Source organism: Accipiter gentilis, chromosome 11 (assembly GCF_929443795.1).
Source record: "Accipiter gentilis chromosome 11, bAccGen1.1, whole genome shotgun sequence".
Taxonomy (NCBI): domain Eukaryota; kingdom Metazoa; phylum Chordata; class Aves; order Accipitriformes; family Accipitridae; genus Astur; species Astur gentilis.
The window spans coordinates 9,557,782-9,571,500 of NC_064890.1; the positions used below are offsets into that span (position 1 = coordinate 9,557,782).

General features: G+C 39.8%; 1 protein-coding gene across 8 annotated transcripts in view; it reads left to right on the forward strand.

Annotated features, from left to right (window-relative positions):
* Positions 1 to 13,719, forward strand: part of SEMA3D (semaphorin 3D) — a 148,125-nt gene that overhangs the window by 88,611 nt on the left and 45,795 nt on the right. For all 8 annotated transcript variants that reach the window (XR_007507700.1, XM_049814316.1, XM_049814312.1 and 5 more), the window contains one exon: positions 3,533 to 3,675. Coding sequence is in view for 7 of the 8 variants with exons in the window: in XM_049814316.1 (XP_049670273.1) it covers positions 3,533 to 3,675 (143 nt within the window). In the remaining variant the exon portion in view is untranslated. The remainder of the gene's footprint in view (positions 1 to 3,532; positions 3,676 to 13,719) is intronic.

The following is a 13,719-nucleotide window of genomic DNA, read 5'->3' on the forward strand; positions in this document are numbered from 1 at the left end:
GACAGAGGGGATGCTGCCTCTGCTCGGACTTCAGCCCTTCTCCTGCAGAGCTGAAGGATCAGGCGCTCCCACAGCCGCCGACCGGAGCTGCCTCACCCACGGCTGGGGCAGAGGACGAGGCACGTGGGGCCGGTGGCCCTGCTCCAGTTGGCAAAGCTGCCCACTGGAACCGAGTCTGCCCCGCTCCAGCCCGGCGGGCAGAGGAGAGCATCCCATGGTGGGACACCCCAGCCCTACGTGCAGGCATGCGCTAAACAGCTGCACATTCCTCCCTCCTTTATAGGAAGCTAAAGCCATAGTTGGAATGAGCGCTTCCCTGAACTGCATTCATCTTTTTTTTTTTTTTTTTTTTTTTTTTTTTTTCCATTGCAATTTAGTCGTCTTTGCCAGGGCAAAGACTTGCAGGCAATGACTTCTTTATATCCTGTGAACTTTGGATGGGGTTCAGCTCACTTAGCTCTAAAAGGCAAAAGTTAGCATCCTGTCTGAGCTCAGTCATTTCAGTTGTCTCTGTAATTTACAGAGAGAGGTGACACTTCCAGAGGGTGACTCACCCCACCTATTGTAGGAATCTGTCTTAAAATAGGATTATTCATTGTCACTTTCTTCCTCGTGTCCCTCCCTGAGAGAGGACCTGGATGAGTATAGGTTAGGAGCTTGACTTCTGGACCATGAAAGGTAAATGAGGTGAGCACCATCCTTTGCATTTTCTCATGCCACATATTTCTGGCAGCCCAGCTACAAAGAGCTGCTGCCTCCCAGTGTTTTGGGTTGCTTTTTCATTTCTTCATGCTCTGGGATTTGCTACGTGTTTGCTGTCCTCTTTTTCTGATCCTAATGAATCTTACTTCTCTGTCGGTCTTACACAAGCACATGCACGGTTGCACTGTCTAAAACTCCTGCTGGCATTAGAAGGGTGTGAGAACCAGCAGGTAGCCAACAGCAAACATGACCACTTTGGCAAACCCAATGGTGAAGGACTAGGGGTAACAGCTCTTCCCACTAGGCCACAAGAGCATGTTTAAAAAACACGAGCAACACCTGGATTTATTGTACCATCTATTGTCAGAGCTCCTGCTGCCTTTAATCCCCTGTTTGGTTACATACAATACAGCTATGAAATTTGTATGTGGGAAAACCTTCTATTGAAGCAACTGGGGGGGGCAACTCTGTGTATGGGAAAACAAACAGTGGTTCAAAATCGTCATCATATAATTTGTTTCCCATGCAAAGAATCCAAAAACCTAATTCACAGTTAGTTTAAACACACTTTTCTATGTTGTATGGATGGATTACAAAAGATGAGACAAAGATCTCACTTGCAGAACATAATATGCTTTTCAGATCATGATCTCTTTCATTAAATTGTTTGCAGTCTCTTTGTCTTCATATATTTTAAGTGTATTTTTGTTTGGATTTAACTTTCAACTTCAGTGTTTTCAATTGTGATTTAAAATCATTAAATATTTGTGTTCCTTTAAATTGTTAGAGATTCTTCTAAACCTGTTCCAGGAATTGGTATTGAGACATTTGTTTTTGCATTTGTCTTGCCAAGTAAAGCAGTGAAATTTAATTTACAAAAAACATATACTCAGAGTTTTGTTCTGCGAATGTGGATTAAAAAAAAAAATCGTTGTGACATTCAAAAGCATGCTACAGAAGTTTTTCACAGGTTTTCCTGTTAAATGGCTATTTAGCTAACCGCATATTTAAGAAACCGCACTGGAAGTGTATTTATGTATTTATTCACGCTTAGAGATCTAATCTTCAAAGTAGCCTTACAGGCCCTGAGGGGTAATCGAATATTTTCTTTAGGCTCATTTTGAAATCTTAACTTAAATTTATAGAGCTTGATGCCTGCATCATTTCATTTTTCTGCTGACGCCATTCTCTAGTGTCAGAAAGGTTTAAAATGGAAGCAGCACTGTGGCTATTTTGACCCATAAATTTACTCTTCTGTCATGAAGGTGCACATTCAGCACTTAAACACATCGCGTTTTTGTCTCAAGCCTTTGACTGCGAACTTCTGAATCAAGGACCCTCCTTTTGTCCTGTGTGTACTGTAGAGTTCATGGTGAAAATTCCTTAAGGCTAATATAAAGTAACAAGCATTATAAAAAGGACAAAGGCATGAAGATACATTAAAAGCCGATAATAGTACTCCCCACATATCACCAGTGTGCTCTGTTTGCTCTACCATCTTACACCACCCTCCTTACTGCTTTCTACTGCAGCCTGCCTGCGTATGGGGGACAAAGACTGTGTATTTTATTGCTGAAAGAATGTATTTTAGAGTCAAGGGTCTCTTTGCAGCGTATTTGTATAGCCACTTCTGTTTAAAGAAAAACATCATTGATCCAAGGGCCCTCAGAAGAGCTCATCTATTATAACACACTGGGGAATGTCTTAAAAATCACTTCCCCGAGTATCTGGTTTACTTGACTAAGACAGTGTTGTTGTCTACTCTGCTGCAGTCAGGGACACCTGGAATTAGTTTAATATCTGCTTTTAGTGCCAAATTTAAAGAAAAAAAACCCAACAAAACAAAACAAAACAAAACAAAACAAAAACATCCCCCCCCCCAAAAAAAACCAAAAACAAACAAAACAAACAAAAAAAGCACAAAAAAACCTGGTCCAGGTAGAGCAGGACCAGAGATCATGGACGAGGGAACTGAGGAAGACAGTGAAGGACATGTATTAAATTCTTGTCCCAATGAGCATGCCTGTAAGATGTAGGCAGAGACACCCAAGCTTGCTTTGGAAGAGACCAGAAGTAATATAATGGCTCAGCATATCAAGGCAAGGCATGCTGTAGCATTTCTTGCAAAAAGCAGTTTTAAATAACCCAAACAAACCGTTATGTTGATATAGCGAATTTGTTTTCATGCACAACAAAGAACTGTGTCCTTAAGACTAACCAGTCAGTTGTGGAGTTTGGTGTGCTAACTTGGGAATCCCAGCCTGGCACTGTATTGGATTTGGTAGGTATAGTCAGTAAGATTGTTACAGCACAGACATGAAGGAAACTTTGAACTTGGGAAAGCTGTCATTTATATTGAATTTTTAATCCCATGGATCAATAAAGGTTCTTTCATTCCTTTGCAAGCTATCTCTAGTAAACAGTAGTGTATTTCTGTCCTAACTGCTGCAATGTGTAATTAATTTAAATTCTACCATGTGATTTCAGAAAATCTACTCAGCTTGGTATTGGTGGCAAGAGCAGTAAGGCAGATTTTTACAGGCAATATATTGTACTGAGAGTTATTCTATTTTCGGAGAATGATAGTACTGCATATTTATGGAATTGGTAGAAACATATATACACAAAACCATCACACTAAGAGTAAATACTTCAGAATCTGGTGGTTTTCTCTTGAAGCTAGTAAGAAACTTGCCACTACATGTCTATATTGTGATATTTTATTTTCACTGGAAGATGCAACATAAATGCAGATATTGATGCAGAAATTTAGTAGCAAGTATTAAGACTTTTCTTCAGATTTTTCAAATCTTTTTTTGGTAACTTCTAGGAGCGAAATTTGTTGGAACTTTTCCCATCCCAGACACCTATAACCCAGATGATGACAAAATCTACTTCTTTTTCCGAGAAATATCACAAGATAGTGGCACATCTGACAAGACCATCCTTTCCCGAGTTGGGAGAGTTTGTAAGGTGAGGACTCTATCTTTTTATTTTATTTAAAGAAAAAAAAATATGTTTGGAATGTTTGGTTTGTTTTCGCCTTCAGATCAGAAGGAAACAGTGTTTTTACCCAATGAGCCATCACAGTAATTTTTCTTAACAGAGATTACTAATGTTGCCTGAAATTTACGCACTTGAAAAACAGACTTGATATTGACTGTGTACCTCTTTGGGAAAATCTAATTTGCTTATAAATTATAATCCTGTTTCTAAATGATGTTGTATTGACGTTCAGATATGCACCAGTGACCTGCTTTGTTTCATAAGCTTTCGGTGAGGATTGACTTGTCAAAGTGTACACAGTGGCAAGGTACTTGGGTTTTTGTGGCAAGCACCCAGTGAATGGCGGGATATATAAACCCATCCCTTGAGCCTAGCTCAGTACATCATTCCTGGGCATTACTGAGAGCTGGGGTCACTCATTTGTTTCTGCACATTCCTGATAATCAGTTGGGGTGGGGGTAGGCTCAAAATGTATATAGTTTCTGAGCTACCCCCACATCTGCCCGGAGGTTTCCTCCCTTGGGAAGAGGTGCAGCCCTTGACCTGTTGACCAGGAGGAACCAGGCCCTGGGTCTGCTGCAGTGTAGAAAGTTTCATTTGGTTGGTGCCTGACCTCCTTTAAACGATTACTCCCTTCACTTTCTCTTTCATTACACCTGGTTTTGCCCCTTAGGAAAGATTTCTGCCCCTATGGCATTCATAATGCAGACTCAGATTTTCATGAGCTGCACTCTTTTTGAAGAAGCATCTCTGTCAAGGGCAGAAGCCTTCTCAAATGGTAATGAGAAGATAAACCAATTTCTGCATATGAAGACAGCAGTCAGCGTGGAGATTGCCGTTTAACAGGCGGCTGGTTTTGCTAAGGTCTCCTTCCCACTCTTGACTTCTGCGTCAGACACACTATCCACTCCTTTGTCCCATAATACTGTGGGAGCAGAAGCAGTCAGTATGTGTGCTCCCATCCTGTCCTTAGGTCTTCAGTGAATCCAGGTACCCAGGAATCACTGGTAAAAGTCAGGAAAATGGGACTTTAAAGTTGTCTTCATATTAATAAATATAAGCTTTGAGCAACTGTTTATCTCGTGATGAACAGATAGCAGCACCACCATCACAGCAATTACACAAGTAGGTACATTTCTGTGATATTTTCTTCAGAAGCTTTCATTTACTTGCATTTTCTGGGCAATGTGACTCTGCTGGCAATGAAAATTATCTTCTTAAGAAGCTTGAAAATTACTAAACAAACAAAAGAGTTTGTGATTTGCAGTAAGATGTGTCTAGGAGAAGAGCACCCAGTGAGCTAATGGACACACACCGAAAAACAAAGAGTGGACACACGTGTATGAACATGTAAATCTACAACTGCTCTGCAGTCCAGTCAATTCCTAACTCCAATTGAGATTTCAGTGACCACAACCATTTCACACTTCTGTCCTTGACCTAAAGTGTTAAGAAAACAAAAAACTCATTCATAAATCAGTTCTCTAGTAGGTTTTTAGCCAGATGAAAGAATGGATAGTCTTTAGTTGGGTATTTCACTGCAGTGTGATTAATGGCAGAATGGAAATGCAAACATACATGATTTGCTGCTAGACATGGCATTTGCTGATTATGAGAAAGCACTTAATGCACTAGGAGACATTGGTAGACACCATTTTCAAGCCAAGGCACATGAGAGATTATAGTAAACTAAGATATATTAGCTAGAGATCTCCAGCATCCTTTACCTAGAGAAAAAAGGAGATAAGATATCATAATAAAAGCAAATGTATTGTAAGGAAATCCTAACGACCATGCGTAATTGTACCTCAAATGAGACTGAATTTATAGAGTAATCATGTTAACGGGAAAAAAAGTCTTGAATTTTATTTTTAATAGTCAAAGCAAAACAATGGAAACTTATAAGTAAGTTGATTATTATTAATGTTAGTTTTGCCCTGCCTCCTTTATTTACTGAGCACTTCCTGATGGATGCAGTATTCTCCTGAAAATTCTGACTCCTGTGTTTTTGTACATTTGTCTTGATTACCTGCATATAAAAAAAAAAATTATAATGCAAATTATTATAATGAAAGTACTATTATGGGGGTTTAATATAAATTAAAATATTCAAATAGACTCCTCTGTTTATGGACTAAGATCCTCTGGATCTGTGCTCTGGTACGAAACATCTGCTATGTTTAATTCTCTCTGATATGGGATCAGTGCAAGAGTTGAAAACATAACAATTTCTACTTGCACTGTCTCATTAAGCTAAGCCTTTGCCTTCTTTCCCTAGCAAGCAGAGAGTAACAGTGGATGGGAGGAGCCCAGCAACGTCTGAAATCATTTGCTTGGTGTAAACCCAGTTTTTTTCTATTAGAATTCAATTGCTTTCTACCTCACTGTGCCTTAGGGCTCTTGTACATTAATGCCAGAGACACATGCTCAAATTAGAATGGGCTTTGTTTTTAATAAGGAGGTTATTCAGTGCAGCCTATTCTTTGGCTAATTTTCAATGGCTCAACAATATGGTCTCTCACTGATCCTCCCCCTTAGGGAAAATCTTCTCTGGAAAGCATTCCCTTTTCCCAGCTACTTTCAGCCCCAGAAGATTACAATACTCTTGCTGGCAGCTCTTCGCCCAGAGTCAAACAGCTGTCACTTGTCCTGTTCGTAAGACCATACTTACCGTCTCGAAGCATGCGTTCTAATAACGCAGCCACTGTAGCGCTAAATAGCACTAATTTAGATTTACGTCATCTGCCTTCTGTATATCACTGGGGGATATCAGTATGAACTGGGGGGAAGTGCTTTCAACAGTCACTTTCAGAACGGGTTGTGTAATTTATCATGGCAAATGGCATTTCCTATTTTTGGTTTGAGGGCGGCAGAAAAAGTACCATTGGCCTGTCCATAATACCTGATACTACTTAGGTATGCTCCTACTTACATTAAGTGTAATCTGTTGGGTTATTTATTTTCTTTTCAAGTAAGGTCATAAGTAAAAAAAGAAAAAAAATACTATTAAAGATTAGCCAGCAATGTTTATTTATTTTTCAAACTCATAAAGATACACATATGTGTATTATATGATCACGCAAACCTTAACTTCTTAAGACCATGGACCCATGTATTTCTGCTTCTAGAAACACAGACATAAGCTTTCACAGCTACATTGTCTTCAAGCCCCTACTGCTGAACCAGTCTGCATCAGCTAAAGACATGACACAATCATTACACACTGAGCCAGATTTTGAAAAAAAAATTGCAGCATCCATGCACTGTGCCCTCTGCAGTCAAGTAACGAGTCAGCCACATTTTTGTATACATATCCACCACAAAATGATGACGGAATTGTTAATTCTATTTCAGGACAGCCTCACATAGGCACAAGTATAGCCCTAGAAAAGACCTAGGTTTCCCTCCTATTTTCCCCACTCAAATAAATTGAGAAATAAAAAATCCTAACTCACAGGAGTCCACGGAAAGACGTTGGAGAGGGAGGAAGGTTGTTGGGGTTTTTGTTTATTTGTTTTCTATATAGAAACACATTTTCTCATAGTTACAAACTCATTCTATTGGAATGGAGTGGAAATTAGCCAAAAGCAGTAGTCTCTCTGCTGCAGTATGAAAATCCTGTTTATTATTAAAGCGGTTTGCATTTGCTGCGTTACAAGCTTCTCTTGAACAGTTTTGGTGATGTATTGCAAAAGTTACGGCCTGCAGTCTTAGAGACTGATTTCCGACACCTCAACTGCCAGGAAATCAGACTTTGGCCCCTGAAGTTTTCCCATATTTCCTACAGTGTGCTGTATCCAGAAGTGGCCTTTGTTCTAGTGGGAACAAGTGAGCTCTTTGTCTTTTTTTTTTTCTTGGTATGCCATTCCACCCTCATATATACCATGCTGTACCTGGGGATGAGGATATAGCAATTAGGCACAGCCCTCTTGGTTAAACTTCGCTTTCTAAACACACTGGAATGTAATCATTTTAAGAGCTCCTGAGTCGAGTGCCCAGGACACACCCTGCATTCCACCTTTGGGTGATGTGATTTATTTCCAAAGCCATGAACATGAGCAGAGTTCAAGGCTATGACCTTGCCTCCCGTCTGGTGCTTTAAGGCAATTTGTATTCCCGGAATGGCAGGAGGGAGCTATTCCTCCGCGACTCGGAGTCCAGGGTCTCCGGTGGGCTCTGCCGTGGGGCTGCTTGTGTGTAAAAGTTAGGAGGTGTTTTTCTTGTCCTGGAAATAGTCTAGCCATGCCTTTAATGTGACTAGGGATAACTGGGTCATTAACATTCTTTGTATTTCTATATTGTGTAATGCATCACTGTGTAGATAATTGATCTATCTCCAAAACCATTTGAGTTGTCCGCGTAGTGTAATGCTTTACCATTCAGCCGTATTAGCCTGGGTCCCGGAAGCGAAATAGCCATGTTAACATGTTCTCAGCAGGGCTAATTAGTCTGGGCTCAGAGCCATGATCATGAAGCTATCCTGCTTCCAGTTCTGGAGGCAACTCATTCCAGACGAGATTTAACTTACTGCTTATTACATGCTTACATACTTTATTTGTCACCATAATATTGCCTAGCCACAATGCTAACCATGGCTAATGGGGTTTTTGTTGTGTTTTTTTTTTCTTCTTTGTTTTCTTTTTTTAATTTCTGAATGATAATGATTAAAACCACTTAAAAAATGTCATCCCTAGAAAAACTCTGGCCCTCATTTGCCCGTTGAGCATCTTTGCAGCGGTGGGTCTTTCAGCAGCCAATTCATCTTGGACTTCCAAATTTGATACTTGAATATAATGTGGCATTTGAAAGTTTTCAAATTATGTAGAAAAGCAGATGCTCATCAAGATGATTTCATTTTAAGGGCTGATGTGTTGGAGACAGGCCAGTCCCATGTAGTATCTGCTTCTAACTGTGATGAATTAAGAGATATAACATCAGGCTTTGTCAGGTCTTTTGGTCCAACTTTCCTTATTGGCAAGGGTACAGGTCTGAGCATAGGAAGTTTTGTATATTTTTGTCCCTCATGGGTGTGTTTCAACAACACAATTGGTGGGGTTTTTGAGGGGGGAAATCATGATTTGCAGATGAAGCAAAAATATGTAAGCTATGCTTATATATAAAGAGGTGTGACTGAAATTTACTGAGCCTCAGGGAAAATGAAAAAGAAATTGCAGTGTCAAGATAGAGCTTTAAAAACTGGATTATGGAAATGCAGCTGCACAACCTCTGAAGCAAACTCTGGAAATCATCCTAGCTGCCAGAGAGACTCATTGCAGAAGACGCTGTCAGTAACCCACTGGCTTGGAAGTGGGAAGCCTGCAGAGTTAATTGGAGTGGAGTTCCTCTGACTAACCCAGAGTCCCTGACTTCAGAATGCTTTCATTCAGATGTTCAAATATCTCTAAGAGTAGCAAATAATGACTTTGTGATTTTGGAAATTTTCTGATGTGACAAAATTAGCTTCCTGGGGTTTTTGGTATCAGTACATTTATTATGAAAATGTACCACAGTTTACAGTTCAGGCTTTGCAGATGTTTCAGGATGCTGAATTCTAAAGGACTCTGTAAGACATTGATCTACCTTTGTATTTTGGTCTCATGCTTACCTAGCTCTCAACCTGTGTTGTCCGTACTGTGGTTGTACTGTCCCACACTAGTGACTTCAGGCACTTCTACGTATCTAAGCAAGGAAAGTAATTATCAGGCATTCACTTCAATCAATAAAGGCAGATGACTATTTTTCAGGGGAAGACTCCTTCCACCTTTAACCAAAATCACTCTTTGAAGCACATATTTTCCACTGACTATAAAGGGAGCTGTGCCCTACTGGGTCCTGGGAATGTGAAATTCAAGGCGTTCTGACTTAAGAATGTGAGATTCTGAGTGGCAAATTCAGGCCTATTTGTTCAGAAAAAAACCAACCTATCCCAGAGCTTCATCTCACACTGCTTCAGTTTCACAGGGCTCTCAATGCATTCAAACCATATAAATACTGATCTATTTGACATTCATTGCATGATCCATCTAGTCACTTGACTTGCCTGTAGCTTCATGATCCCGAATGCTACATTTCATAACCTGAAGGTTTTGTTCTTTGCTTTTGTTTTGATTTTTTTTTTCTCTGTCTTTTTATATCCTTTTAATGTATTTATATCATATAATTTATATTAAGTATATATGCAAGTTCAGATGAGACACAGGTAAGGGCAAATCAAACACACTGGAATAAACCATTAACAGATTATACTCAAAATTTAAGGTAGGTTTCCCTCAGAATTCCTTAACATATTTTGTTAGTTCAGCCATCACCCTTTTCTCACTTCAAATTTCCATTGAAATTGGAGTGAACAGCCTAATGATGGATGTAGTAGAGAACATCTACTTTGTGGCAGCCTTTGAACAGTTTGGGGCAATGTTCTTAATACTAGCAAACCCATTGGAGGTAATCTTAGCAGGACTGCTGAATGGCCTTGTGGTAAAATGGTGCTTAATTTTACTATTTCATTTGTCCCAAACCACATTCAGACTTGCTGTTATCATCTCCCTGTCTCTAGCTGAGCCTGTTAGTTTCTGGCTTTTGTTTTTTTTTTGTGGTATGCTTAGTAACAGTCCAGAATTTTTCTTTGCTGTGTAGTTAGATTTTCCAGTTTGGATCCCATCCAAAGATAATTCAGTAGAAACCTCTAGGTGTGATGTGTAAATACTTTTCAAAATAGAAATCAACATTTTCTGTAGTGAACCAAACAGTTATGCATGCTTAATGTGGGTACACTGCCATTCTGAATGAAATAACAACAAATCTGCTTGAGGAGCAGGAACTCAAAGCTAAAACACTGTTTCTGTCACTCATAGTTCAGACAGGGCTTTTCCACAGCAAATGTGGCCTACAGTCTTGCAGTTGTTGCTATGGTTGCAATAAAGACCCTCTTTCCCATTGTCTTCATGCCTAGAAATCTGTGAACGCCCAAAGTGGCATCCTTACCCATAGGGCTCATGTGGGATCTCCAATGACACTGGGTCATCCTGCCATACATTCAGCTACTTGAACTTCATTCTGGTTTCATGCCAAAGGCTTCTGTGGTTCAGTCCTGCTGGGCTTTTACTCATTTCAGCTGAGGAAGCCAAAAGCAGGTTCGACAGTAGCCACGGCACTCCTGCATGCTGATGACTACAGATATGTGTGCCCTTCTTGCTTAATCCTGCTCTCTAGATAGGCAAGGGCATGGGTTGAGTCAAATATTTAGCTTTTCTGTTTGTTTTGGTTTTGAGATCTGTATTTGACCCTGGTTGTGCAATCAACTTTGGACGTGCACAGAGCTCAATGAATGATTTGGTCCACAGCCTTATAATCTTAGTCTGTAGAAGATACTATTTAACCTCTCCGATTCCTTTTGCAACAAGCAGCGTGGTTTACACTACGGGAGTGAAGCCAGCCAGTACAGAGCAGTGACAGGTTATGAGATCAGTAAATATACTGCGCTAATGGTGAGGACGCTTTAGTGCCTGACACGATGTTTCTGTCTCATGATGGGGAAAATACAAGCTGTACCTTAGGTTCTGGACTGTGACAGATGATGATTTCAGAAAGTGTTCAGAAATTACAAGTCCCAGGGGCCAAAAAGCAGTCTGGGGTTTTGCACTTCTGTGCTCTAGTCTATGAGTTTTCTGTTTCAAGTTGTGATGGTATTGAGCTCTCAAGAAAGATGTGGAAAATTATCACAGAATAATTCTCTGAAAACAGGTTTGCCTATGGAAAAGCTTAATGTCCAAGCCACACGAATCTAGAGGAACTTCTGGTTATACTTTTGGAGAAGATGAAGGGGGTGCAGCCTGCACTCTGATGGTCTGAGGAGCACTGTAGAGGTACCAGGCTGATGCATCACCCTGGAAATCAGGAGGGCTGAGTTTATTCCGGGCATTCTTGTTGAGGTGATGTGCAACCCTGCGATCAGGGGGCTGTACGTGTTTGCACCTTCAGTTCTGTTGTCTGATTGTCTGCAAATGCTACTGCAGTGGTAGAGACCTTGCAAGGCACAGTCTGTAGGCTGAAGAATCGCATCATTCTGCCAGGTTAGACCTGATAAAGCATGTCGCTGTGAGTAAGCATGTAGTACGTGAGGCTGAGTCCCACTCAGATCCTCATCTTTGGATCAACTGGTTCAAGCAGCAGAAGTATTATACGCTAGCAATATCCGCGGTGTCCAGAGGGGTTGGTGCTGTCCTATATGAAGCATTATGCAATCCTATAATAAGAAACTTTCCCCACGAAAGGTTCTGTAATCTCACAAAACCAGCAGAATTACTAGACAGAGTCACCACTCGCTGTCAGATGGGGAGTGCAGGCACAGAGGTGAACTGACTTCCCCAAGTTTACTCAAGGTATCCATAGCAGAGCAGTCACAGATCTAAAACGGCATGTGCCTCCTTTCTCTTGTTTACATTGCAAGTGTATTTTTATCCCCTCTCAAGTCTCACTTCATGTGTTGCTTGATGTTTTTGGATCTGACCCACAGCCTGATGAAATCATGGGAGGAATCTTTCATCTTACATCAGTATGGTTTGGACAAGAAATTTTGAACCTGAATTCCTAGAGGAAGAAATCTTACTTTCCTGTGTTCTGTCAGTACCTACCAGAGCTGAGTAGGGCAAGAATATGCAAAATAAAATTAAATAATTAAAAAAAAAGAACTATTAATTTGAAGACAGAAGTCCGAAGAAGATTGTTGGCTCTTTCTCCATTTATAAAGTCTGCTAGAAAGGTTTTTGGGTTTTTCCCCCCCCCCGTAATATAAGGCTTTGCTGTAGGGGATGCCATTTGTTGCTGGTGGCCCTGTAATGTAGCTGGGCTTCACACAGGAGAAGGGCTCCAGGGTCTTTTGCAGTTTCAGCACTTTTTCTCTCTGTTCTCCAGCATTTCTTTTTATTCAGGCCAGGAATTCACTCTGGATGGTCCTTCTGCACATCTTGCCACTGGCTCTAATTAATAACCTGCTTCTAGAAATTCCACTCATTGTCCTTTTTTTCTTTTTTTTTTTTTTTTTAAGAGGCTGTTCGAGATAATTACTGTCTTTAAAGTTTTATGAATCACAGTGTTTGACATCTTTGATGTTGATTGATTTTCAGAAAACTGCACTTTTTGTTCTAATGTTCAATTTGTCACTGTTACTTACAAACAAATAAGACATTTTAAACCCCAAAGATGCAGATGTTCTTTAGCTTTGTTGCCATCTGCTTTCCTGCCTACTGGATTAAAAAATGTGCATTTTAGTGAAGCTACTTTTATACAAGCTATGATAGAACAGAAAATAGATACAACAGTCTTTAATATAAATTGATTTTTAAATAATTTGTTCATAGAGCAATATTTTTTCTAATGGTTTTTATTTTCATGTTAAACTTATCTTTAACTAAAAGGTTTGAAAAACCTGTTGTTTTGCCGTTATACATAAGTTGCAGATCAGAAAACTGAGATTTCCATGGAAGTCTTCCAAGCAAGGCATATGATATGACCTTAATTTATCTCACAGATTTTTGCATTGTGGCATTTAAACAGCATTCTTCCTGCATGTCAGAAAGCCATACACTTAGCTGCACTCACGGAAGTTGTACATCAGATAACTGAATTCTTAATGTAGTTTGGTAGAAACCTGATTTCTCACTCCAACAAATTATTTTCTAGAACCAGTTCATTGAAAAGGGTTGAAATTTTAGGATTTCTGTAGAACAAAATTCTGCCTGATTTATTAAAATTATCTTGGATTACTCCCCCATTTGTCTAGATAATTTCTCTGTTTAAATCTTTGTGATATTTTTTTGGTAATATTTCCTCAACAGGTGACAGATTGAACTGCCCACCTTCTAGGTGGCAATTATCTAAATCTCTAACTCAGGCAAACACAAGTAACCAAGATTTTACAGGCACTTCTTTCTGTTAAAAAGAAGGTATTTCAGGCGGAAGTGTTGTTATCTATTACAGCTTGTGAGATTACAAAGCAGTAAGTGCTCATTAAAC